This window comes from Melanostigma gelatinosum, assembly GCF_949748355.1.
Source record: "Melanostigma gelatinosum genome assembly, chromosome: 18".
Classification (NCBI taxonomy): Eukaryota; Metazoa; Chordata; class Actinopteri; order Perciformes; family Zoarcidae; genus Melanostigma; species Melanostigma gelatinosum.
In genome coordinates this window covers 3,682,247-3,709,760 of record NC_136651.1, presented here as the reverse complement: position 1 = coordinate 3,709,760, position 27,514 = coordinate 3,682,247, and the positions used below count along the sequence as shown (strand labels likewise).

The window sequence follows — 27,514 nt, the reverse complement described above, 5'->3', positions numbered from 1 at the left end:
GGGCGCCTCATTAACAGCATCACATCCAACCGCAACCGGCACAACAGGAGAACTGCTGCTTCTCAATAATGCAGCGGCATATTGAGTTAAGAGGCCAACAGTTGAACCACTGGCTAAGACACACACACACACACAGCCGTGTGTCTCCAGCCTCTGAACTCTCAAACCAAGCAGAGCTCAGACCCACAGCCACGTCTTCTTCCTTATTTTACCACAGCAGGCGCCCGATATGATATTTAGACCGTGAACGTTTGACACGTCTCCATAATCTGCCTTTACAGGGAGATCGGTCGTATCGTGCACGTTCTATAAGCTGCAGGTCTGAGTCTCCTTCACATATAGTGGTGAGGGCTGCCGCTCAATGATAAGCGCAGCAGCGACACAAAAATCTCCCAAATCACAATTAGGCCCCTATCTCTACTTTAAATGCTATTTTGTTTATCAGCTTTGGAGGCAGTTTAACCTTTCATTTCCATGCAAACACATTCAGGATCTAGTTTTTCATGAAAACCTTTGGGAAAGTAGCGGATACATGTTTAAAGTGTTCAATTCGAGAATGAAACCAACAATAAAGAATCACAACACGATCTTGCCTGACAATAACCGTGATATCTTCCCCATATCGCCCGCCCCCAGCTGGTGGTTAACACGCCGGCATCTCCCCCAAAGTAGGGCTTGATAACTAAACACAGGTAGCGATCCATGTACATTAAGACCAAGCGACAGAAAGCGACGGCTGGTCTTACAGCTGAAATAGAGACGGCCGTGTTGCTCAGTATCTGTCGCGGGGGACATGCAGCTCAGTGGAACCTGAAATTCCAGTTTCACCTTCCCTCTGGTTTTGGTTCTCACCAGAGCTCTTAGGTCTCAGTGGTCTTGCGTGACTCCAGAAAACAAAACCATGATTGTTTTCTTTGAATTGGTTGTGAAATGAGGGTCAGTAATCTGATCTGTGACAAAGACAGAGTGCCCTTTTACAGCATCTGCCCAATTTTCTACTGTGAGCTGTGACAGACTGAACGCACCATGAAAAGAAGATTCGGATCTATTCAAACATTTACATGCAACCTAAACACATCCATTGATACCACAATACGTTTCAGTTCTATGGGTGCAGTACGACACAACGGGCAGATCATAAAGTACAACATATTGCTGAGCAGGAGGAAATGCTAGAAATAAAAACAAGGAATTCAAATTCTCAGTGTTGACAGAGGAAGAGAATATGTGCTCAGTGAAGCCACCGTCTGTTTCACCATCAGCTACAATAGCCTGCATTGACAGTAAACACACCGTTTATGGATGCAGTCCTCCCACACACACACACACACACACACAATGACGCACAGCTACATGCCGTCTGTCGTAAAACTCTTCTCCCTTAATTAAAATGACAGCTGTACAAGATGGAATATCAGCAAACAACTATATACAAATATAATGTTTAAGTCGACACGTGTAACATTAATGTTGTTGAAAAAAGTAGCACAAGCTATTAAACACACTGGTGATATTCCCAAATGAAGCGTAAATATTCCAACCTTTCATCTCGCCATCACATCTAATTGACGTTGTAATAGGATGCATTTTATTCTCTCTTTACATTCTGCACACTCAGCCCGATTGCAGATGTTCGGCATCCGTGCGATTCCCTTTGAGATGACTTCATCGTAATTACCCGAATGAATAACTCCCACGTTATTTTCTTGAGATGGGCCTTGGGCAAATGTATGCGGTCCCGTTTCCACTTCGTTTGTTCTGGTCTGCACAACTCTCAGGTTATGGAGAAGTCATGGATCCCCCGGAGAGAGACGGAGGAGGCACAAGGCGGTCCACTTCCAAAAGGTTCAGTCCTCTCCGAGGTGATTAATACGCATGTTGATCTTCTGAGCTTTCATGCACACTGGTGACAGTAAAATGTCACTATGACGAAAATATGTAGAGCAGCCCTGGCATTTCTGCACCGCACTCAGAGTAATGCAGGCACGGTGAATTGAGTCCTCAATGTGCATTTGCAGGTCAAATATTATGCTCGGTGTCATGATCAGAACTACAACCACAGCCTTCGACGGACTACCTTGTTGCGTCTCTGAAAGCCACTTCCTGGCAACACGAAGACTGACGACAATTCTGCTGAGACGTGCAACAACAGGGTATCCTGTGAGACACGCTCACCACGACTGTCAATTCCACCGTCGGTTCAAAGAAGGTGAAGGAGAAATAATGTTACCGCCGTGATGAATGAACTAGCTGCTTCATCAGCCGTGAGCTGGCAGCTTTCATTGGCAAAGCACTCATTATTTCTGCCCTCTCTCTCCCTCTCTCTCACTTCATGTCCCATTTCTACACTGGTCGCAATGTTTGAGAGCTCTTTATGGACCCACAGAGTGCTACAAACCCACAGCAAAGACGTCTATTCTGAAAACTCAATGTGACAAGCTGCAACAAGAAGAACAGGTCTCCTGCTGACCCGCAAGAAGGGTTTGCAGAACTGTTTCTTCACTTTCCCCCCTCCTCTAAAAGTGTAGAAACTAGTGTTCAGATAGTTTGCGTCAAGCAAACCATTTGGATGTGCTCCAAGCCTAAATGCTTGAAACACATCTAAATGATGATTTCAGCTGTGATTTTTGTCCATACCATTTAAAAAAATAAGTAAAAACTTCAACCAATACAGTTAGGTCAGACGTCTTTCAGAGGAAAGGCCGGATTATTGGAGAGCAGTTCCTTCCTCATTAAAAGCTAACCAGGCCACAGGAGGAGAGAGCCCTGCTGGTTATAAATAGTCGGCCCAAACATCCCCCCTGCCGGTTAGGTCTTAATTAAATATGAGACCCAGTTGAATATGAGCCCATGAGATTCATTTCTGCAAAGAGGAGACCTGATCAATGACATTAGCCCTTATTAACAATGACACAATAACCACAAGGGTAAAGGAGGAGTCTATGGCGTCGCTTTCAGCTTATGTTTAAAGTTAAACACGAATCAAGAAAGGTAGAAAAGTTGCCGGCTTGATGTCACATGAAAATAAATATTTAGATGCTTCAAAAAAAAAAAAAGGTACAGTATAGCAAAATTGGTGGGTTAAACTGATGCATTTACAAGTTTCTGTTGCCAAACTATCTTAATGCAAACAATACCCACTACTGACCACAACCCACTGCACTCATGCTACGTCAGCAGACAGCAGCTCCTTGCCACTTGCCAAAACAATAGAATGTCTTCCAGTCATGCTGCATATTATTAGGACGGAGTAAACTATGATACGGCACAAATTAACAACAGGCATCTGTTTCAATTACATATCCACAATGACCGATAAAAAAGTCTCCATTTTGGTGACGTTTTGCACGACCGCCATTGCAGAACAACTTGAATGCAACGGCAGTGCTGTGAATATATATATTTTTTAAAAACAGCAAAGCAGCAGCCAACGCTAAAAGCTCCTGGACGCTTTGAGACCGGCCTTGAAAGGTAAAAGTGCAGCTCCTTATAAACAGTTGAATCAGGAACAGTACGGCACGGAACAAATTGTCCTCGTCTAAGAATGAAAATAAAAAGTCATCGTTCATCTTCATAGTGTGGACAAAAAGCGGATTTCCAATGAGCCATGCGCTCTGTAAACTGGTGTCACACACACACTCAAATGAACTGTTAAATTAGGCCCCATGCACTAGGGATGGGCGATATGACTTCCACTGTATCCCTCCATTAACCGTGACCACTTATCCCATTCAGGGTTGCAGGGCGGGGGGGGTTGCTATTCAGTAGAAACTCTAAGTGAGACGGTGAATACTTTCACACCTACGGGCAACTTAGAGTCGGCAATTAACCTGACACGCATGTCTTTGGACTGTGGGAGGAAGCCGGAGAACCCAGTGACGGTATTATATCACTGCAACACACAATTAAAAAGGCATACTTCACTTAAACACAATTCTACCAATGTCAACTCTCGTGGCAATCTAAGGGAACATATTAAGAATAGATTTTTCTAAAAACAGATGAATGAAAATGAGGTGTATAGACCTACATGTGACGTAGTTCATCAACTGTTGAATCGACTTTGTCCTGGTTTGTCTGCGCCAACCTAATATGTCCGTGTTCACTCAACCAAAACGTCTGTGTGTGTGTGTGTGTGTGTGTGTGTGTCTATCACAGTAACGGCCGTATTGCAAAATCCACATCGCCAAATGTGACACTGGTGACGGTGATAAAACCGGTATACCGCCCATCCCTACCAGCTAATGTGTGAATGAATGGTGGTCTGTATCGGTCCTTAAACTGTATTCATCACTGTGCTGAAAGTCTGTTTACATAGTGAAAGCTTGTAATCGTCATGTAGCAGCACATCAATAGTTCCCTGCCCATGTAATTTGGCGTAAATTTATTAAAAATGAAAATAAATCCAGATTACGGAAAAAAAGATTGTGGAAATTAGAGATTAATATCAAATGTAGTTGATGCAAAGCCCCCAGCAGTGTGAAAGTTATGCAAACAGAGCAGCTATGAGTTACAGGAGAAGCAAAGCAGTCAAACGAGTAAATGTGGAAGCAAACAAAGACAAAGACAAATCCTCAAACCTGTTCCTGTCAGTAGTACCATAGAGAATGTGCTATCTGGAGGACTACCCTGTTCAGTACAGCAACATCAGTCTCAACCCATCGTCTGTTGTTCCACAAAGATTTGCTGAACATATTGTTCGGTCTATTACACAACATTTGTTGGGGGTTAAAGGACGACATTTTGTATCAAATCGGCATTGAGTTTTGAACCGCATTGCACTCTTTTGTCAATGGGACACGGTCTGAAATAACGATGACGCTTCGGGAGGTATTTCGTCTTCTTCACCCTTTAAGATGAAATCGGATGCTGATTGCACACAGAGCTAGTTTGTCAGGTGTATCACGTCACGAAGTCTCCGGGAGAACAGGGTGGGGCCCTCCTGTTGTTTCTTGTTAACAGTTGTATTCATGTTCGACATACATCACTTCCGTGAGACCAAAATTGGTTCAGACGTGTTTGCTTCAAGAGAAGGAAAATTAAATCTGAATCCAAAAAAAAACAAACGCCACAATAAAGAGATTTAGCCTTCGTCCCCTCATCGCCGATATCAGGAGGCTGCGTGACATTAATGGGCTGCTTTACATACCTTGTCATTTAGGACTCAAGCGCCTGGATCCCAGTGGACGACTGATGATAGATCCAACCGCGACAATTTGCTTATCTAAGGAAAAAGGACAAACAACAAACCGGTTTGAAAGTCCTCTTGCACCTCAACTAGCAGAACACATTGTGGAATTATCGTGCAATAACTTATTAAAAGCTAATAGAGTTTAATAGATGACAACCTTCGATGGTGTTTGATGGCAGGTTTCCCTTCATGAGTGAGGAATAGAGCGGTGACTTGCATGCTAACATACAACAATACACAACACCGTACATTGCCCAACTAATTAACTGTCCTGTGAAATGCCTTTAGATTTAAATTTGTGTTTATTATTCAAATGTAAAACAGGCATAAAGTGGCACAATAACATCACCAGACATAAATATGAAAAGTTCCAAAATTGCAGAGGACTATCGTTTGTTGCAATACATATTTCATTGATCATTTGTCTGATCCCTTGAGTGGTGATGGACGACTGGCTAATGGGATTAGATGAAGCTGCTGGAAGATATTTCTTGACATGTTCCATGGTGCACGTTAATTCGCACTCAGATTTAGGTCAGAAGAAGCTTGTTCTCTCCCTTCATGGTAAGTTACGCTCGCTGGGGGTCTCGGCTTTGCAGCTGATGTTCAGTATGTTCCACAAACAAAATGCGATTTGTCAGCAAATGCTTCCTGAACTACAAAGAGCTCTTGAATGCGGCTGGAATTTAACAAGTTTAGCAGATACTGAAATAGCGAAGCTCCGCCTAGTTGGTACTGCCTGAGGACACACACCACGCACAGATAGAAACACATTAGGAATAAAATAATGATCCAGCTGTTTTCATGTTGCTACTGAAGACTGTACTGCTCCAGCATTAGAGCAACATGCGTTGTAATGCACAAAGAAAGCCGGCATAATCTCGCTTCTCTGGTCAGAGCGCCGCACAATGCCGAGGATTGTCCGTCCATGTCTGCAGAAGTATTAGCTTTGCCAGTTGATCTGAGACAAACAGAGCCGGCAGCTACAAAAGATAGGATCATCTCTCCACCATCCTCACCGAGCACAATAGAGCTACAGAGCCACAGAGCCGGGGAGAGGGAGGGATCAAAAACAGGCAAGAGAGAGAGGGGAGGAGAAATTTTGACTTATTCATCGGGTCTGTCAATCAGCTGCAAACACATTGGACTGCACTGACACCCATTAGTTTCTGCTCCACTTCCTCTCGGGCGCCTTTATCCTCATCTCATCTATTTGGGATACTGAATCTTGCCAGACAAAAGTCCCCTCCGCCACACACTGGAATAGTGCACGAATTTTCAAATTGGGGATGTGGGCATTGGGGGAAGGGTTCGCTGCAGTTACCCCAACAGTCTTCGCCTCCTTTGCATCTACTTGCCTTTTTATCCAGAGTCGCCGCTGCAGCCGTACTGTGAAACAACAGGAGGCGGGAGAAGGAAATCACCTGCAGCTTGTTTACGCTGCATCAATGAGGAAGTGCCTCCAGAATTACATTCTTGTGCTTCTGCTTCAGGAATTCAATGAATCGTAAATCAATAATTAACGTCTAAAAAGGCGTAGCTGATTTGCATTTTGTATTGATGCAATGTGACGGTGCATCCAGCATCTAATGGAAGATGAGAAAACCGTTACCTCTCGTTGATTTTAAAAGCTACGAATAATAAAACAAGCTAATGACTATACGTGCATGTTTGGCAGACAAATAGTGATCAGTGGCTATGTTCTTTTACGTGATCCTCAGTTATACATAAACACGTATGGCTGCCAACTCATACATTGACTGAGAAACTCTAATAACTCTATATATATATATATATTGTAGCACATAAAAAGTCATCATGTTCACAGTCTCATAAATCTTTTGAAGCGGTGGATGTTGGATATCGTCTTGGCCGAAGTGGCGAGGAAGGTGTGAGGCGCGTGCATTTTTAAAGGTGACGAACAAAAAGGTATTTTAAGCCCGTCGTATGTTCTGTAGAACCTTACAAAGAAGACGTCGAACAATAGTGGACTTTGAAAGGCCGATATGATAAGTTTGGAGCAGGAAAAAGCCGACCGCAGATTAACGCGGCGATATCAGGAGTTGATCACGTGCACGTTGACAGACATTGAGCAGAAGTGGCCCTGTAATGGTCAGACATGGCCTTTAGCAGCGCTCGGCTCGCTCTCGTGGCTTACCAAACAATAACGCCCGTGCTAGCTATCGAAACAGACAACATGGTCTCAGCAGAGCAGCGGCTAACTTCAGTCGAATGCATTGATAATAATTATGCCGTACTATAACCATGCTCATGATGTACGTCTCATATGGAGTTAACTTTCATTGAAATACATTACAGGTACAGGTTGGCTTTGTGTGACTGGTGGAGGCCATCGGCAGAGCAAACAACAGCTCATTTGTTTTGTTGGCTTTGGCAATAATGTCATTAGTTTCCATTACTGGACCAGTTGCGTCTCAGTAATTCCAGTTTCTCTGTTCCTCGTCCGGGCCGGTCCGTTCCCTGTGGAGAACACTGTAAACTTTAATCAGATTGGCTCCGTCTCAGACTGCTGTCAAACACTAAGACTGTTCCTCGCAGTTAAAAGGTGTGTTCGCTTAAAGGCAGCAGCACTGAAAGGAGATACTCGTGGAGCAAGGTGGGAGCGGGTGAGACTCCAGCACTAGTCATAAACACATATAAACAGAGCTATACTCAAAGTGCTGATGGTCACATGACGTCATCAGCAGGCAGTGGTGTGTTGGAGCCAGTGAACAAGGTGGTGACCAGCCTGTGCAGCCGGTTTGAATCACGGCACGCTGAAAGCCAAATATGGAGATTCTTTGGGGGCCAAAACCCACCAATTAGAGCCAGCTTTGATATCATTTCAGTTATAACGCTAAGCTAACAGCAAGCTGCTCACGTTTGGCACTAAATGAAAGCAGCTCGGGTGATCCTTTTACAAATGAACACAGGTGTGATTTCACCCAAAACACAATGAGTCAGCAAATTGGAGGTAGCCAGAGGACAATACGCGGTCAAACACATCACGGACCGCACTGGAGGGACATTCGGTTCATTTGTAGGACGTGTAAGCAGATGTCAACGCCATTTTTGTGCCAGACGATGACAAACGACCTGCTTTTTGGTCAACCTTGTACTTTTTGTCGCCAAAATATTTCCATAAAACTGACTAACCTAAAAAAAAAACACCTTTTCCTTGGCTGCATGTTCCTCTGCAGTGAACATGAATGAACATGAATATGGAAGAACCAGGTGGCTCTGAGCTCAATCAAACCGTATAAAAGACTAACTGAATAACTGCATATCGAGTATCCAATCAGATATAGAGAGTTTATTATGAACACTGCTTACAGTGAGGATGACCGCACTGACCCAGGATATCATACACGTCTTCTTTATGAGTTATAGATGTATCTACGGTGTGCTGAGGTATTGTTGGAGTTAAGCTCAGGCCACTTGTCGTGCGTCGGCGGCCTTCAGCGCATACGATCAAGTATGTAAGCAGCGCCATCGCAGAGTTATGACGCATATCTGTAGCAGGCATTACAACAGACCACTTCTTGCATGGGTTACTTTTCTTTCCTCTTTGGTAATTCAAAAGACTTTCAAAATTCTTCCATTACATAAATCCTTCTGCATTCTTGTTGTTTGGATAACAGTAATTCATTTCTATTTTCCACACGTTACTGAGGGGAGACTGGAGCTGTCACATCACGCTCCTCTGTGGTGTCTGAATCAACCCGGAGACACCAGAAGGATTTGGCTTGATGAACGTATATATATCTGCTGATAAACAGCGACACGGCATGAGGCAGAGATAGATGTTCTCCTAACTGGGTCACAGAAGCAGGAAAATCATTCTGGAGAATCTGGATGCACAGATGCATGTTAAAACTGATAGAACAGCATGTCAAATACTATGCAAATGTACATTTCCCCACAAATACGCTATGGCCCCTCCATCTGGTGAATGAAAAGCCTTCATTGCACTCACTATTCATTCAATATTGATTTCTACAGTTGTGGAGATAATGTACCTGCTATTTGTTAAGCCAGCTTTAATAGTAAGTGGGCAACAGACCAAGAAAAAAAAATCCATAGACATGGGTTCATACCGTCGACTGATTCATCATAATGAAAAACAAAGTGGTGTTTAAATATTGCCACAGACCTTCACCAGGTCGTAAATCAAAATCTCCACAACACAAGTGTGTTGACTCAATACAATATAATAAAATAGAAATCAATCACGCTCTACGGGTAGCTTCGTTTTTGAGGAGAATTTGGAGCATCATTAGAAAGAAAATAGTGAAATTGTAGCAAACAAACCCTCAAGAACAATGAGAACAAACCAGTCTCTTTAAAGGCCGACACATTTGGTATCGAGAGGTGTGTGTCCGTGCTTTTCATACAGCCTGAGGAAGGTCAGTGCGACTGCAACGCTGCTATGAATTATAAATATCAGCTCGGGCCATCCCTGGTCTGAATATAGCCTGCTCCAGATCAAGTTAGCTGTGCAGCTGAGTGTGATCCCATGCAATCATCAGGAGGCACATACAGAAAACCTGAGCGGGTCCTCGGAAAACAAACATCTTCACGAAAAGACGACAACAAATACCTGGTTTGGTTTGACCAAAAATGGTCTTCCTCCTCCGGTGGCAGTCTAAACCCATGACCTTGCTTCAACACATGACCAGAACTCTAGTCACCGCCTGCAATCACATCATCCATTGTTTTGGACTCGGCTGCATGCTTTCACCTGCTTCAAGGAAACGCACAGCTATCAGCAGCCTCGGCAGAGATTCAGAGAGGTCATGGAAAAGCCGCAGCAAGGCTCAAAAGAAAACACTTCCTACCCAAACCGGTCAGAGCACATGCACAAACACGGCATTTTACCTCATAGCTCAAACAAAGATGACGCGCCAGATCAAACACCGACACTGTGTGCAGAGCGCCAGCCTGTCACCGCCGTGTTGAACCCTCTCTTTCTTGAAGCCGAACTGGAACGGATGTGAAACACGGCAGGAATGGAAGCGGCGAGCTCCCGTCTTCCTCTCGGTAACTTATGAAGCAGGAAGGTATCACTACATGGACGAGAAAAGGGCCAGTCGCCTTCGCCACACCAGCCACAGGGCACTATTAGCAATGAGGTGATAACGTTTCTGTGGACCATTACGGTGTGGAGCAGGGGTGTCAAACATACAGCCCGAGGGCCAGACCGGCCCGCCAAAGGGGCCCGATCCGGCCCGCCAAAGGGGCCCGATCCGGCCCACTGGAGGACTATCCCCACTAGTTCACTGGGGGTCCTATGCTAGATACGCGATTATAGATCCCACCTGCTTACGTACAGGCTACATGACACAACTTTGTCCGGCGTAAGCTTCTGTTCATGCAGAAGCCGCCCGTGGGAAATGTCTTTGTCCACTTTACTGAGGAGTAAAGTGGACACGGACTGTTGGGTTTTCCAAGAAAAATGGACCCGTTCATATTTCTTCACAGAAGAAAGGAGGCCAGCGAACACCGTCTTCACGGTACATTTCAGTACTCAGGGAATATAATATTATAAGACTCAACATGGCGAAAAATGTAAAGAACTTGCAAGAACTGAGAAGATAAATAGTGGACAGGTTTGAGGAAACAGCCATCTGTTTTTTGGAGATTTTGTTATTGAGAGGTTATAATGCAGTGGTTTTACGAGTCTGGTCCACTCAAGATCAAACTGTATGTGGCCCACCAACTAAAATGAGTTCCACACCACTGCTGCAGAGGTTTCTGGGGAGTTTGAAATGACAACAAAGGAGCCGCCGATGCCAAGAACTTTAAATCATTGAAATTAATTACATGGGTGGACCTCCAACTGGCTTCATCCGAGTTATGTTGAAATTGGGCGAATACGTTTGTCACAGTGTTTCCAGTAGAGCACACGTGTCCCCAATCTCTACGATGACTCATTGCTCCACACATGTTGAGGATTTATTGGTGGTGTTAATAGAAAACACAACGCCCCGTTACAATTCACTGGTACAATCCATCCTCAAATTGTTCTGTCAATGGAGGAGCTTACAATGAGTGTGAGTGATGTTTAGTTTGCTCATTTAGAAAAAAAAAAATCCATTTCAGACCTGCACCAAAAGATCATTTACACCATCGACCGTTCTGCTGATCATCTTTGTGAATCTTTGGGCTATAAAACAGCCACAACATCGTGAAAACACACGTCACAGTTGTCTGAGGCCCAGGGTGTTAAAACCACTTGTTTTGGTCAACAGTCCAAAACCGAAAGATATTTCATTCACCATCACACATGACAAACAGCAGCAAGGATCAAGATCAAAATAGTTCAAGTTACTGACTTTAGGGACTCATTCTTTCAGCTCTGTAAGGATCATTAGCATAGAATATATAATTGAAAGGAAAATAAACACATGCAACAGCTCGCTCTGCGTGCACCTGCTAACAGCTGCTTACACACAACAAAACCGAAGTCACACAACTTGCCAAACGTCTTTTAAAAAAAGAACACCAACAACAAAGAAACACGAATGCATTCATCCATTCAAGACTATCGTCAGTTTGCTTTGGGAGAGACTTCATCCGACGACAGCTTAACTGTGCCATGGGTACACCGGCTCACAGGTTTCCTCACTATCTACACGCCATCAACTGAGACAAGTCAACAATGCCACATGAGCATTTGGTGTTAACCCCACGTGTTCATTATTTCACGTCAACAGCTTCATTGTTGACACATTGCTCGAGCATTGTTTCGCTTTCTTTTTCAGGACAACTGCAGATTCAAGGCTAGACTTGCTGAACTTGGGAGAGGAAACGTGCACTTATATGGTCACACAAGCCGCACTGTGAAAGAAGATGTAGAAGAAAGAAGAAAAAAAAGCTTCCCTATCGGATATAAAATGTCAAACGCACACAATGCATTCAGCACAAACACCGGGGATAGAAAAGGAAATTTGATACCATTTTTAAAAGGAATTCCGCCCTCTGACCGTCTTATGAAATCACACAGCCCAAACTCTGATATCCCATTGGCTCACAGTTCAGGATGATCACTCACAATGTCCCTCTTCAACAGGAATTACATCACCTTTGACACACAGATACCACTTCATTCGGCTTTTAAAAGTGTTGCCTCAGAGGAAAACCAGGCTGAGTTTAGAGCCGTTTGAGGCTTGTTCAGGAAAACATGGTTTCAACCTGGTTGACCATTGCAATGCCTAATCCTTCAAGAGTGTTATTTCTCAGCCTCAAAGAATGATTTAGAGATATGGGGAAAACAAACATCCCCACGAAAGCATTATGGGCTTTGGATTAACCATTATGGAGCCAGGGCAACATTTGTTGTAATAAAGATAAGGAAACATGGCTTCGTCGCTTTTGTTGAAGGTCGATTTCCATCTCCGAGTGGCACAACGGACTGTATCAAGAACATTTTGGCACTAGTGTGAGAAAAAGAGCAGTGCAGTAGAGGGCCTCTGTTAGAGCGAGCCTTATCTTCCAGTCCAGATAAGGTCTGTTGTAAATGATCATATGAGGAACTTGATCAATTCAATGGAAACTGTGTGCATGCTTCTGTGATTTATGCAGTGTATGATATTGAAGATCAGTCTCGCATGTAATCAGAGGAGAGGAGGGCAGAAGAACTGTATTATCCTGATTGAAGACTTCACCCCAAACTCTTGAGGCCCAGAAGATAATCATCTACAAACATCTGGCCATCAGCTCTCAGATTGTGGGCCCACAACGTTGTCAGCTGATACGACCCAGCCTTTGTTTACACGATACAACAGCAGGGACGGCCTTTGACGGCTTATCGTAGACCGGATCTGCTTTACTCGATGACAACGCAGGAGAAACATTCTCTGTGTTTCAGCAAGCAGGCCAAAGAACAATCATCTACCTAATGTATGAAATAGCTGCAGTTTGTATCTTAACGTGCAATATGCTGTCTGTGGGAACATGAAGCGGGCCTCCACTTTCAAGGATGCATAAATATGTCCAACTGTGTTTACAGTCTGAGCGGTTATGGTCCATAACCGACATTGCAAGCTGTCATTGGTGCATTAAAACCACAGATATACATCATAACCTGCAGGCTTGTTGTTATTTTCCCCTGAACGTGAATTACTCCATGATTTCCTGATGTTTGTTGATGTTGACAGCATTCCCATTCAGTGTAATAAAACACATAAATAAAGAAAGTGGAGGTCCGTGGATGGACCTGCAGGAATTCCCCGAAATCAAACCTAGAGATTAACTCCGCATCCACTTACAAATCTTAAAAGGATTAAATTACATTGGAGTTAAATGTGTGGGGGGGGGGGGGGGGGGTCGTAATCTGATTAGTGAAGTGGTGAGAAAACGAAAACGGCGATTTGTTGACCGTACAGAAGACTAATCTCTCGTGCGTCGATGCGCTGCTGAAGGTGCTCCGCAACAAAAGATGCGGCTGCTGCTGCTGTTGTTGTTGCAGCTGTTGCATTATGATGTTGTTGACGTCAGTAAAAAGTAAAATAGCCCCAGGTTATTGGCTTTTAATTGTACCCGGCTGCGTTATACAGGATATTCTAGAGAATCGATAAACTGGTAGTCAAGCAACATTGGGAATGGGCAGCCATGTACCGTACAGCTGTTGACCGAAAACACAGACAGCTGCGTAAATCTCTTGTTGAGGTTCAATGTGGACACAACACTTAACACACGGGTACAGTGCAGGAAAAAAGGCTTTATCGTTAAGATTTATGTTTAAAAAAATGCACTGAATTAATGCAAGACTCAAGTCGGGACAGCGTCAGAATGGGACCTCGGCGCTACGCAGCTAGCATCGATGCTAGCATGCTGTGTGGGGCCCCACAGACAGCAGCGGTAAATTGCGCAAACAAAGAGACTTACCTGGATTACTGTCGAGTCAGCGTCTCAGTCAGTGGTGTCCAGGTAGTGGGGCAGGGTGCTACTATCCTAAAATATATATGTCGAGAAGTGGGCATTAGCTGCACAGCTTTGCTTGAGTTCAACACGGGTTCGCTAGTGTGTTAGCAGCGAGCTAACGTTGCCCCCCTTAAAGAGCAAGTCAAAGCTGGCCCATTCCGCACAATTCTCCTCCTCAGCAAACCGTTCTCAAGTTGTTCAACGTCGTCGTCCCCACGATCGAAAGTATTTACTTTACTCAAACCAACTGACGGCGAAAGGGGAAAAAACGCTCCTTAATTTGGTTAAGACTTAATGACACAAAGCATTAAAAAAAAAAATCCAAAATGTCCACGACATTCACAGCAAGGAAATACAAAAAGGCAAAAAATGCCAACGACCTCCGACAGAGCGAAACCTTTTCATCTAAAAGTGTGCCGCACCCAGATGTTTTCAGTCATAATTTCCGTTTTTTTTCTTTCCTTTCAATCGAGCAGCTTTTTCAGGAGTCGTCCGACGCTACATCGAGGCTGTCTGAGAGCAACATGGAGCGGTGGGTTTCTCTTCCCTGCGACCTCTGCGCCTGCATGGAGGAGTAGGCTGGCCACCAGAAGTCGCCTTCTCTCGCTTCCACCGAGCCACCCAGAAGATGATGCGTTCAGTGTCTCGCACGAACACTTCGAAGTATCGCCCTCGATCGATTTCCTTTCCCTCTGATTAGGTCACGGATCGGTATTCATCACACAGACTGGAAGTAGGCAAAGATAAGACATTTTATTCAAGCAATCTACATGTGTACAGAAAAGGCGTTTATATCATTTTCAACAGTGTAAGTCTTCATGGCAGCCAAAAGTACATGGTTTTAATTCATAGGAAATAGTCATTTTACAGCATAGAAGGCGTTACGATAACATACATGTTTCTGTCTTATGTTAAAACTCACATACCAACATTTGCTATCACGTGGCGCCCCCTGGTGTATAGGATATAACTATTTCTTGCATGGAAATTTGAATTTGCCGAAATAATGTTTTCTTAATCCAGTGCTGGAGACATTTCCTCACAATCTTGCCGTAAAACATTTTTAAGATCCTCTTCATGCGTTTCACATTTTCAAATCTTTCTGTAGCTTTGACATAGCTTCCTATCACTACACGTCTACATCTGTAAATACATGTACATATTTAGTAACATGAATACAAATGTAATGTCATTTGTACATTGCAGATCACTTGCAGCTGATCATTCACCACCAGGCCTTTTTTCACAAGAAGACATTCTCACAAAGTGAAGGTGTAAATCATGAAATTCATGCTGGATGAATTCCATTGAGCTGCTTGGTTCTCAGGGTCACAGTATTGTTCATTGCCGTCGTCGCGGCTTACTGGGACACTCAAATAGAATAAAGTCGTTTTTAATGTTTTAATAAGAACCCCCTGTGCGTTTGTCACTGTGACCGGTTAAATGTCTGCTCTGAATCAGGTAAATAATGCACGTTATCATGAGGACCCTTCATGATCCACCGCACAGTTGAACAAATGTCACCAGGTAGAAATCAAGTCGAAGGACTCAAACAAAGTCACATGTTTTCTACTGATGTGGACTTGCATCCAGGAAATACAAAATGATACATTGCTTTGACACAAATACTCTTATTAAAGAACGTATGAAATTACAGCGTCTGTGTTTCCTGTGACTGAATCAGTCCTTTGCACTGAAAGAAGGCATCCTGACAGGGGCCACGTCCGAGGAAGGTCTTCAGCATGTCCATGCCATCCATCGAGCCCCCGGCCTCCAGAATCACCCTTCTGTACTCTTTTCCAACCTGATAAAAGACATTTTCCACAAACAATGAGCTGTATGCGTACACGTTTATAGGTATATTTATACATGTGTATAACAATAGTCACACCCACCTTTGGATTCATAACGCCTTCCTTTTTAAAACGACTGAAGAAGATGTCCATGGAGTAGACTTCACTCCACAGGTAGCTATAGTACTGAGCATCATATCCTCCAACCAAGTGGCTGAAACTGGCTGTCATGTTGGTACCTGCAGAAAGAAGTTCTTTATCATCACATCAAAATGGTCTTTGTTATGAGCCTATTAACACGTTCCAAAAAACACAAAAAGGTATGGAAAATGAATTAATATTATATTTCAACATTAAAGTGTCATTTTTTTTCCGCCCTCATGGGAGAGGATTAAATAAAATACTCTCAATTCTCATCACATACTGACGTTACAACCAACCTGGTGTAGCAGGAACACCCAGGATGTCGCGGTAGTGATTTGCAAACACCTCAGCTGTGTCTGCACGCCGGCTGGTGTGTAGCGACTGGTCCACTTTACCGAGGACGACCTGACGCAGGTTCATCAGTCCTGTAGAGGATAAACACGTCAGCACTCTTGAATTCTGTATATATTCTATGGTTAGATGTTTGTTTGTCTGACCAGTGTTGGCGACTCTGGATGCGATCAGTTTGTCGAGCAGATCGTCTGGGATCGGGGTGCCGTCCTTGTAGTGGCGAGACATCCTCCTCAGAGGCTCCTTCTCCCAAACCCAGTTCTCAAGCATCTGAGAAGGCACCTCCACAAAGTCCGTCTCCACCAGGGTTCCACTGAATTCTGAGAAAGTGGTCTGCCACCAACGCAGGAAAAGGTCACGCTCCATCGTTCTAAATCGATATACAGACACGCAAATACAATGAAACTGCTGATGGCCTACCTTGGAACAGAGCTCGTGCATAACATGACCAAACTCGTGAAAGTAAGTCTCCACTTCATGGTGTTGGAGGAGAGATGGACAACCTTTTCTGGGCTTGGTGAAGTTAGCCACCATAGCCGCCACCGGAAGCCGGCGTTTTCCATCAGGTCCTCTGCAGCCGGGCTGGAGCCCGAAGCAGGCGGCATGGCCGTACTTTCCTTCCCTGGTGGAAGATAAGCTCGCAAATGTCACACGGCCAGGCTGAAATTATATTACAAAGATCAAGGACTGATGGTGGATAAACTAATGAATCTATTAAAAGGGAGAAACCCAAGGAAACATCTGCAATTTATTTGTCACCAGTCAATTTTGGCCATTTTTGCTTTCATGACACACGTTCTTTCAAAACTTCAAAATTGTCTTAATGTAAGTAATGAACTGGGGAAGTTTCCAGGCAATATCTATGAGTTACATTCTTTCCCCCATTTCCCAGTAGTGTTTTGAAAAATGTCATCTTACAATACATATCTTTAGGTTGATTGCTCTAAATGTGTCGTTTCTCAGACAAATCTCCACTTCAGCAGCACTTACATACATCCAACTTTGTTCAGTTTCATTCCCATCTCTATTCTAAAGGTTATTACAGAAGGGTTTGTTCATAAGTCATTCATAACCTGATCTATAAAACGTCTTATTCCTTAAAAACATGGTGAAAATAGTTTTATTTTTTTAAATCTATATCGACACATTTTCCAATTTTGGGAGAAATAAAAAAGAAAGCCCTTTGAGAGACCTTTGACTCCGATATGCCAACACACTGAAACAAGATTTTGTTTAACCTGGCTGTATGCAAAGTTCAGATTTCTGTTCTGAAAATGTATGTAAATCATCACATATTTGAGAAGATAACACATAATTTGCATATCTAAACATGCATTTCCCATTAGTGTCTTCACTTAATTGATTGACAAAAAAATTCAGGAAAAAAACAAAACCAAAAACAGCAATTTTGATTGAGTTCCAGCTTTACAAAAAGCTGTGGGATTCTGTTGGTCAGAAAAAAACAAGACCTCTAAAACAAAGAACAGAAAAATGACCAATGAAAACAATTGTTCGTTGCAGCCCTAAAGTGACCCGTTCTCTACCTTGGATGCAGGTCCAGGTAGAACTGGCCGATCTCCTCTCCTGTCTCAGTGTCCTGGGCTGAATAAAGCTTGACATTTTCGTGCCACACGTGAGCACGTTCCACCTCCGTGTACGTGAGACCCAGCAGCTCCTGGTAGATGCCCAACAGTCCTTCCGTCACCACGTCAAGCGGGAAATACTCAATCAGTTTGTCCTTGTTCACAGCAAACTTGCACTGCTCCACTTGATTCATGTAGTAGGGCAAGTCCCAGGCATTGATCTGTGCATCAAACGGGTAGCCCTTCATCAAGCACTCCCGCTTCTTCAGCGCAAGAATGTATTTCCTCTCCTTGATTCCAATGGGCTTCAGTGTTTCATAGAACGTGTCTGTAAAGTGGGGAGAGAGAAGTCTTCACAGCCAAAGACACACAGCTCAGATATGTAGACTGTGTTTTGTCGCATAATGAAATGTCGGTCCTTTTTTTTATGTTTCAACTTAAAGCACAGAGTCTCACTCCCTTCTTGCATATTACAAACTAAAGTGAAATGTGTTTAAATCGAAACAATACAGCAGGATTTGTTTTCTGGACCGATCACATAATCAGGACCCCCACTATTCATTTCTATACCTTTTTTAATCATCAATTATGTCCCTTCTAAACAGATTTGTCCTTAAATGACAAGATACCGATACCTTTTCCCACTTTGTGATATAAGACCTTGATCATTAGCCATACTTCTACATATACACTACTGCATATTACTGCATGTACACTACATATGACAGGAACGTAGTGCAGCATTCACCACATGCATGAGGTGGAGCATTTCGCTCTAGTTATTTTTTCCTTCATCTCAAATTACACACGCGTTGCATGTATGTGGCCACGTGTGTGTGTGTGTGTGTGTGTGTGTCCGAGTGGAACCATGTCATACCTAGAAAGTCAGACACTTTGCTTGCATTCTTGGCCATGTTAATCTCCAGCACATAGTTCGCATGGCAAGTGTAACCAAGTAAGTCTGCGGCCTTTGATTTCAGTTCTATCAACTCTTCAAGGATTGCTGTGTTTACCTGAAAACAAAAAGAAATAATATCAACACATCAGCTAATGTATGCAATATGAACATTTTACACAACATATAATTTTTCTCATAAAATGTATAATATAATGAGAAAATGCTCAGGAAAAGTGCTTCAATGCTTCCTTTCTTATCTCCTTTAGCATAGGGAACACTGGACCATCCTTTAATAGAAAGAAAGGAGACAATACAGATAATATCCACCGTCCCAGTCCGATTCTCTGAGCACCGTGGTTGTCTTTCCTAAGTCCTCATGAATCCTCCTTCATATCTTTCCTTGACCTCATGACATTTTCCATCGTGGTCGAGGAAAAGCGGTCCACTGTGGGCCCCTTCAGCGTACCCGAGGCGGCTCCTTCTTGTTCCGTTACTCCCTGCAGTTAGTCAAGTAATCCACTGCAGCAAAAAAGCGGTCAGCGCTAACCACCTGGTCAAATAGATCGCTTCCTGCTTCACAATAAAAGCCACTTCCTGTTTGACCAGTTGAATGCTTTTAATGTGCCAGCAGCAGTAAGAGAGTGGTTTGCATTGGCAGTCATTTATTACAGCTCTGATACAGCTGTATGAACGTGAACGGTAAACAGTGAAGCTCATATCAATGAGCTCAAATTACAAACAGTGACGCTGGATTACGTGCATACATCATCTGATATCTTTGTGTGCAAGTAGGCAACTTGAATCTTGAAATACGTAACATAAGTATAAGTAACAGTATTCCTCCAGATAAAGCGGCAGGTGTACATGCGTCAACTGGAGTTAAAAACAGACCGATCCCGCTGTGTTCGGGGAAGTGTCGGACACACAGAACATCAGACTCCAGTTACCTCTTTACACCTGCTGTGAAAAGCGGCTTCCATCTTCCTCCTGGTCTCAGGGATGTGACACCTCTTCATCAGGGGGTAGTACTGGGGATATTCAAGTGTCACTATATACCGCCCATCTGCTGCCTTGTCCAGTCCATTGAGATAGCTATCAGCTAGCCCACCTTAACAGAAGAGGGCAACACCGTCAGTGAACTCGTCAAAGCATATGTAATAATACCAGGCTGAGTTTTATGCAGAATAAGCTTACCCAATTCATGCTCAGAAAAAACAAGAAAGGTGTTGTCCTCATTCAGATTCTGGTTAAACTCGATGGAGAGTTCACTTATACGCTTGTAGGTTATTTTTATTTCCTTGGGAGAGAAAAAAAAAAAAAAAAAGAGTGAGCAACATTACATTTGTTTTCTAGGATGTAACATGATTATTGTAAAATTACAGTTTGTGGTCCAAATGTAAACACAAGAGTAGCCCAATAATCAAACTTCAAAATAAAAGACTAGCCTTTGTTATGACTTCAAAAATGGTCAAAAGTAAAGTAGCTTTCACAATAAGATTACCTCTTGTATATCTTTAGACAGGTGCAGTCCTTTCCGCTTGCCTAATGTAACAAGTCTGTCCAAGAATCGCTTTTCTTCAGGTGAAAGGTTGTCGTGGAGCTTTTTCTGTTCAAAAAAAATAATAATCACACAGACAACCACACTTCTTTCATTAATTACACGGTGTTTATGATGCATGTCGGCCAGCTACTCCTGCTTAGAATACTATTTGGCATTGGTTCACTTTTGACAGTTTTCATATCAACCTTGGGACACAGTAAGGCATACCTGCAAGGCTGTGATTCGCTTGAACACATCTTCCCTCATACTGATCTCCACGTCAAACTCAGACAGCTTCTTGTCTGCCTCTGTGCTCGCTGTCCGAACCTCCTTAGAAGGACAAACGTACTGGGGGAAATCAAGCACATGGAGCGATGCTACGGCAACAGAAAAAGAAAACAAAAAGGCCCCATGAATGTTACTAGGATTTGTGTACCATTGGGAAATGTATGCAGGAAAAATAGCCCGATGTTTTTTCAACAGTTATTCATTACCAACAAATCACATGGAGACTTACACCTGGCCTTAAATTTTCAGCACCTTTAACCCAAACTGTGTGTCTGTTGGGGACTATTTTCAGCTGCGGAAGAATACACATTTGGTGCCGTAGTTAAAGGGAAAGTTTCCCACCTTTCATGTGGATGCCCAATCAGTGCTGATGGAAAATGTAGCCAATGGACGTTATAAAATCCTCAATGCGTGCTCTGGCTTTCTTTCTTTCTTTTTTATGCGTTTGTTGACAAGAAAAAAATGCAGACTATCACCAGACTTCTGTAACACTTACATGCATAATCCAGCTTGGCGTGAGCCAAGGCTTTCAGGGTGTTTTCAACGGACACAGTTTCTATCTGTAGAGATCCAATGTCATCATAGGCCGCCTTCACTCTGTTTATCAGGCCGTCTGTCCTGGTGCGGATGTCATCTGGGGTCAGGTCCCATCTCAGTGCAGTTATCTTATTCCCTGCCTGGCAGCAGTCTCTGGCAGATATCATGCACCCATTCTGGATGGTCATTCTCAGGAGAGGTTTGGAGACGCTGTGGAGAATCAGACACCCCCCGGGTAACCTCAACGTTTAAGAACAGTACTGCAGCCTCAGATTGAATTAAACAGGTGGCACTACTGTAAGAATACATTCTTCTCGGGCACACTTGAAGGTGCCCAGCATTTCTTCCATGCTGAGTGAGTGGTGACCTTCTTTCCACTTAGTGTAGAGTTTCATGGCATGGCAAGCCTTTAGAAACAAGAACATAAAAGCATGTAATAATTTGTAAAACAGCTGTGGCAAATCGCTGCCAAAACGTAGAAACATTTCAGTGATTTATTTTGTTTAGTGCGGGCAAGAGGCTAGCATTTCAATATACTTTTTGTATGACTAAGCGGTGCTAATAAAACAAACAGGAAATCATAAAATGAAGATCGTTCAATGCAACAAGGCGCACGAAACATCCTGAAGTATACCTGCAAAGCGCTCTGCAGACTACAGCTCTCAGCGCACACATGTCAGCGGTTTCATGCGGTTTCTTTCCGTGCACAACAGCCAACAACACCTCCTTCTGCTCTTACTGTGGCTCAGTCCGAACAGTACAGCCTCGAGCAGCGGTCTCCCCTCTCCACCACAATCGTGGATAAACGCTTCTTATTTCCGCTTTTAAGGCGCAGGCGCAGAGGAAGCTCGAATCCGACACAAGTCCTCATGACGCCGTAGCAGCAGACAGCTGGAAAAGAGCTCAGGTAGGTGGGCGGGGGGACACTGAATAGCATCCTTTGACACAATGTTATTTATAAATGGGCTTGCTGGTGTTTGAAGGTTGGATGGGGGGGTATATGAGGTCGACCTTTCTTTCCTCTCCTCGCGCCTGTTTTGCAGCCGCGTTGACAGAGGGTTGTGATGGTTTTAGCCAGCATCACACGAGCTGCACAGCGCGCGAGCCTTGTTTTTCCAGACACGCTTTAATATATGACAAACTACTACCAGCGTCATTAGTGGGATTTCCTTGAATGCATTGCATATATATATTTTTTTAAATTATAATGCCTGTGTGGATCTACATATCGTCTCCCATTATGGTATTACATCACAGCTTCTGCATCACTGCGTTTACGTGTGTCAACACTCACTGAGGGAGGAGTGGCTGTGGTGGCCGGACCCAAAATGAACGCAACCACGAAAGGCATCAGCACGTGATGGTTATTTAAGGCAGTGTTTGTATCTGTAAATCATCTTCTCCATATCAATCCAGTGGGCTGGCCTTCTTCGCCCCTGCTGATACAAACATGTCTGGAACTGATTTGGTCAGTCAGACAGAGAGAAAATAACAGATTGCAACATCCAGCTTTTAAATGTTGATGTAATTATTATTTTTTTGGTATAAACAAGAATCATTTTGCTTTCATCCTCCTGTGAGTTGTCTTGGAAACAAGAACCAGATGCACACCAGCATCCTTTCAGTATTTGTTGGATATAATAGAATAATAACATGGCTGGATGAATAGGCTGCTTTGAAACATCGAACAGCTCGAACATCCACGCAGTCCTGATGAAGCAGATGAACAGAGTTTAAACAGTTCATGAATAAATATAATAATCATATTAATCAGTACCAAAATATTTTTTCTTCACTTTGATTTCATCTCATTCACCCAAATGCATGTCCCTTTCTCTGTAGATATGATCCGGCTAGTTTGGTAACATGTAAATAAATGTATGTATTTATTGATGACCCATTAAGTGCAAACTAATCACAAAAGACTCATAGGGACTTGATACTTTTTTGATAGCAGCCACTCATAACACTGTTGTTGTCATGTATTAGTTATGCATTACTTGAGGTTGTACACCCTTATCTAAAGTGTCACCCTATGAATAATACAGTCATTTTTTTGTGTGGGTGCCTTTCTGTTTCGCTCCAAACGACGTCCTGTGTGCGTGCAGCAGATTGGAGGTAAAATGGCAGTGGAGAAGCGTCTGGCATTCTCTATTGTGCAGTTCCTACGAGATCAAACACATTGCGGTGCTTTGAATTCTGACGAGCAGGAGAGCCTCGAAGGTAGGTCAACTCACTGAGCACTTGTGCTTTACAAATATGGGACACTTGTTCTGTCCGAGTCAGCGTATAATATGCATATGTTCTTATCTCACTATACCGATGAAGAGAGAATAAACAGGAGCAGGTTTTATCATCAAAAAGAACCACAGTTGACGAGGGATTAGGGTACGACGTGCAGTATGTGCGGTGGCGTGTTTCATTCTGTTCGAACAGGACTTTGATTTCTCACTCTGAATGTGCAGCCAAGCTCTGACTCACCACAATAATACTGTTGACTCCACGACCAGTTGTTTGGCTGCTACCTTAAAAATCGAATAAATGTAATTCATATCGCCGACGTCATCCTGTCACTGCAGTTGCCGTACAGTGTTTGGAGACAACCTTTAAGATCAGCTCCAGTGACTGCCACCTCGCTGTGCCACAGCCTCTGACGGAGATATTCCTCAACTCCCTGCTGAAGGTGGGTACTGCACAGTCCACGGTTCCCTGCTTCAACATTCTCATCATGGACGGCGCTCATGAACGTATTAACTCAGCTTGTACAGCATCAGGAGGACGATAAATGAATGTTGCGTTATCCACAGTCAGCACTACACACTGTTCTCATGGCAGACATTTTGACTTGTAGATAACATTGCTGTATCACTGTATCTTACTTTAAGGTGAGCCAGTGCCTGACTGGCATTGGTTATTGGCACGCCTATATATCATCCTTAATTAAATGAGTTGCACCTGTGCTTTTCCTTCTGTCACGTCAAAGTGTCCACCACAACAACAACGCTTTGTTTATAATGATCATTGCACTTCATGATTCTTGTATTTTGCACTTACTTAGAATGACAACATTACCATACCAGAGACCTCCCCGTCCCCGGAAGACACCGAACGAGCAGAGCAACTCAAGAATGAAGGTAATGTTAAAACTCCTTAATTCTAACTCTAATCTGATTAAGTCTGATACCTGTTCCCTCTGTAACATCCCTTGTAGCACCATGAAGCGCTTGTACTCAGACTGTTGGATTCAAATCTAACTAAACAGACAGCTCAGGTAGCAATCAGGATAAGCTTGTTATTAGAGGAGACCTAAAAGAAGACACTGACACGGACCAAAGAACTCATTTCTTTGGGCATCGCAAAAGCTCCGCCCCTTTTAGTTTTCAGCCTGGATTTAGGGAGCGATAAGAAGACCGCTGACCGAGGATCTGAAACTACGCAAAGGTTCATCAGTGATTAAAAGGATGAAGATTTTTAGGATGATAAAAGCTACTTCTATGTCTTTCTATGTGTAAACTCTGTGAACATTCCAACATGTTATTTGTAGGGAACAATCACATGAAGGAGGAGAACTACAGATGTGCAGTGGAGTGCTACACAAAGGCCATTGACCTGGACCTGAGAAACGCTGTGTACTACTGTAACAGGTATTTACAGCAGGATGCCATGTTGACGTCATTTAATGTCAGCCAGTGATGAAGGTAAGCCTGGGGTCTGACTTTAACACTCTGCAGGGCTGCAGCTCACAGTAAACTGGCGAATTACACGGAGGCAACTGTTGACTGCGAAAGAGCCATTGGGATCGATCCCACCTACAGCAAAGCGTATGGCAGGATGGGGTGAGTTCTGTCGGGTTTTTTCAACTGAAATCTGCCCCATAATATTTCACGGTGTGTCAAAAATGATGCGTGTCCTTTTCAATGTGGGGCTCCAGTTTGGCTTTGACAGCCATGAACAAGTATCCGGAGGCAATTACCTACTTCAAGAAAGCTCTGGTGTTAGACCCCGAGAACGAGACCTACAAATCCAACCTGAAGATTGCAGAGCAGAAGCAGAAAGAAGCAACCAGCCCGGTACGTTGACTGTATTTTCCTTATTATTATGTGATGTATTAATATATAATATCCTATTAAAGCTCACATATAATAGAGAGCAATGTCTATTTTACCTTTGTCTGTGAATGTGTCCCACAGATTGCTGCTGGGTTGGGATTCGACATGGCTAGTTTAATCAACAACCCCGCATTCATCAGCATGGTAGGCACGGGTCCTAATATATATATATGTATATATGCATATGTATGCACCGTACATAAAGAGCCTGGCTGTGTCATAAAGGTTACTGCTGACACACAGCTGTCGTATGCTTGTTTTGTCGCTGCTAAGGTTAGACCAGATACTTTCCCTAATTAGTCCCATGAGTGACAGTTAGCCCGTTAGCCACCCGAGTTATTGTCTCGTGGAAAGGGCCATGTCCGGGCCCCCGAGAGTCCTGACTCGTTCAACGATTGACACATGGGAACGTCTGCCAAGCCAAGAACGCTCCTGCAAGCATGCCTAAAATCACAAGACACGCATCTAAATCAGATGTGTGTGATTGTTTTTCTCACAAAATTGCCAACGTGATCAGAAATGAATCGTCCTGTTCATACATGTGTGAGAGACACAGTGGATTAAAGCTCGGATTTGTGTTTACAGGCCGCGAGCGTGATGCAGAACCAACAAGTTCAACAGCTGTGAGTGTGAAAAGTAATTGACTGCATTGAGAGTGAAGTGTACGTTTGAAAACATTCTTTGACTCACCGTCACCGTGTCACTGTGCGGTCAGTATGTCAGGAATGATGTCCAATGCAGTCGGGGGTCCAGCAGCAGGAGTGGGTGGACTGTCAGACATTTCCAGCTTAATTGAAGCGTAAGTACAATCAACTCTTCATGAAATGGATTAAATGACTGCTTGATTATAGAGAGTTTCATATGTGCTGTACATGTTTAAATATATGATATTAAGGGAGTAATTCAACATGTTGGGAAGTTTATAGTGATCAGGTGTGTAGGGTAATATAAAAAGGGACAAAAAAAACACTTCCTGCTGACAATTCCTGCATCAAGTGGAAAGAAACTTGATTCGGGGTCAATCCCTCGTGTTCTATTCACCCCAGCAGGCGTTTTCTCATCTTTCTTTGCGTGAGATTTTTGTAAACACAGTTCTGTCATCTCTCCGTCAGGGGACAACAGTTTGCCCAGCAGATCCAGCAGCAGAACCCAGAGCTCATCGAGCAGCTGAGGAACCACATCCGGAGCCGCTCTTTCAGCGGCAGCGCCGAGGAGCACTCATGATCTCCTCAGGTCTTTCTTTTTTAATTTAAAACCAAAAACCACAGCTGATGTTGAATTAAAAAAAAAAAAAGAATATATTTGCATCATTAACATTCATTATTTTTTATTTCAGTCCCTCGGGTTTTGTTTTCCACGGAAGGGCAACCATACGGCGCGATTACAATCTCCACACCCATTTCTTGAAATCAAATCCCCGGCATAGCTGGAATGAAGAGACAAGGATGGGGTCGAAGGCACTTTACTGTGACTAAAGACTCCGGGGTCGGAGAGATGAAGGCCTAGAGAGACTGGCCCATGAAATGAAGCATCCCACACATGTAGGGCAAAACACATCATAAACACCAAATTGTAAAAAGAGCCAAGAAGTCATTCCACCTACTGAGGGAACATGAGTCAATTATTTCTTCAGCGCTTTTACATTTCTGCAGAGATCGTGTTTTATATGTGCTGGAAATACTGTCCTCGCCATGTCTCAAGTTAAGGATCCTTCTGTCCAGTCATGGCACTGAAGAGGGTGAGGGAGGAATGTACTTTTACAGCATTGCAGGGAACATCTCAGCTTTTTCTGATACAGTAACCGGAACACGTCAGATTTATATCGCATCTTGTTGAATATTATTTTTGTAGACAGAATACGTGTGTTATAATACTTGTTTGTTGGGAACCTCCCATCACTGCTTTTCATTGAGTACTGCTCAACTTTTGATTAAGACAACTGTGTCATTGTATAGCAGTGTTTGCGGCCTGCATTATGTTGTTATTGCACTTTAGAAAAAAAGTAAACATCTCCCCTTTAAGCATATTTAATTGTTGATTAACTCGTGACAGAGTATACAGATTGTTCATTTTGCATGCTCTTAAATCTGGTATTTGAGATCAGATGCTTTATGGAAACAAATAGGTATGCTAGGGCACGTTTTGTCTAAAACTT

At 43.3% G+C, this 27,514-nt stretch overlaps 3 protein-coding genes across 8 annotated transcripts in view; 1 reads left to right on the top strand and 2 right to left on the bottom strand.

Annotated features, from left to right (window-relative positions):
• Window positions 1-14,660, bottom strand: part of erbin (erbb2 interacting protein) — a 42,127-nt gene extending 27,467 nt beyond the window's left edge. For both annotated transcript variants that reach the window (XM_079289818.1, XM_079289819.1), the window contains exons 1-2: window positions 14,081-14,660; window positions 5,150-5,224 (exon numbers count right to left, since the gene is read on the bottom strand). The gene's annotated coding sequence lies outside the window, so the exon portion shown is untranslated. The remainder of the gene's footprint in view (window positions 1-5,149; window positions 5,225-14,080) is intronic.
• A 199-nt stretch (window positions 14,661-14,859) lies between these two features.
• nln (neurolysin (metallopeptidase M3 family)) lies at window positions 14,860-22,052 on the bottom strand. 5 transcript variants are annotated; one of them, XM_079288934.1, is made up of 13 exons: window positions 21,990-22,052; window positions 21,210-21,460; window positions 20,654-20,802; window positions 20,387-20,491; window positions 20,080-20,182; window positions 19,833-19,993; window positions 18,865-19,000; window positions 17,949-18,315; window positions 16,825-17,026; window positions 16,551-16,737; window positions 16,350-16,478; window positions 16,012-16,148; window positions 14,860-15,920 (listed from the first exon to the last, which is right to left on the bottom strand). In XM_079288934.1, the coding sequence occupies exons 2-13, from the start codon at window positions 21,436-21,438 to the stop codon at window positions 15,768-15,770; spliced, it is 2,058 nt and encodes a 685-aa protein (XP_079145060.1). In that variant the 5' UTR covers window positions 21,439-21,460; window positions 21,990-22,052; the 3' UTR covers window positions 14,860-15,767. The 5 variants fall into 5 exon arrangements, with proteins under 5 accessions (XP_079145060.1, XP_079145058.1, XP_079145061.1 ...); XM_079288932.1 differs by having other exon boundaries at window positions 21,885-22,032; XM_079288935.1 differs by having other exon boundaries at window positions 21,210-21,657; window positions 21,990-22,018.
• sgtb (small glutamine rich tetratricopeptide repeat co-chaperone beta) lies at window positions 22,035-27,432 on the top strand. Its single transcript, XM_079288937.1, has 12 exons — window positions 22,035-22,157; window positions 23,359-23,473; window positions 23,830-23,933; window positions 24,309-24,384; window positions 24,795-24,894; window positions 24,982-25,086; window positions 25,182-25,320; window positions 25,441-25,503; window positions 25,945-25,982; window positions 26,075-26,158; window positions 26,472-26,592; window positions 26,696-27,432. The coding sequence occupies exons 2-11, from the start codon at window positions 23,374-23,376 to the stop codon at window positions 26,581-26,583; spliced, it is 921 nt and encodes a 306-aa protein (XP_079145063.1). The 5' UTR covers window positions 22,035-22,157; window positions 23,359-23,373; the 3' UTR covers window positions 26,584-26,592; window positions 26,696-27,432.
• The last annotated feature ends 82 nt before the right edge of the window (window positions 27,433-27,514 follow it).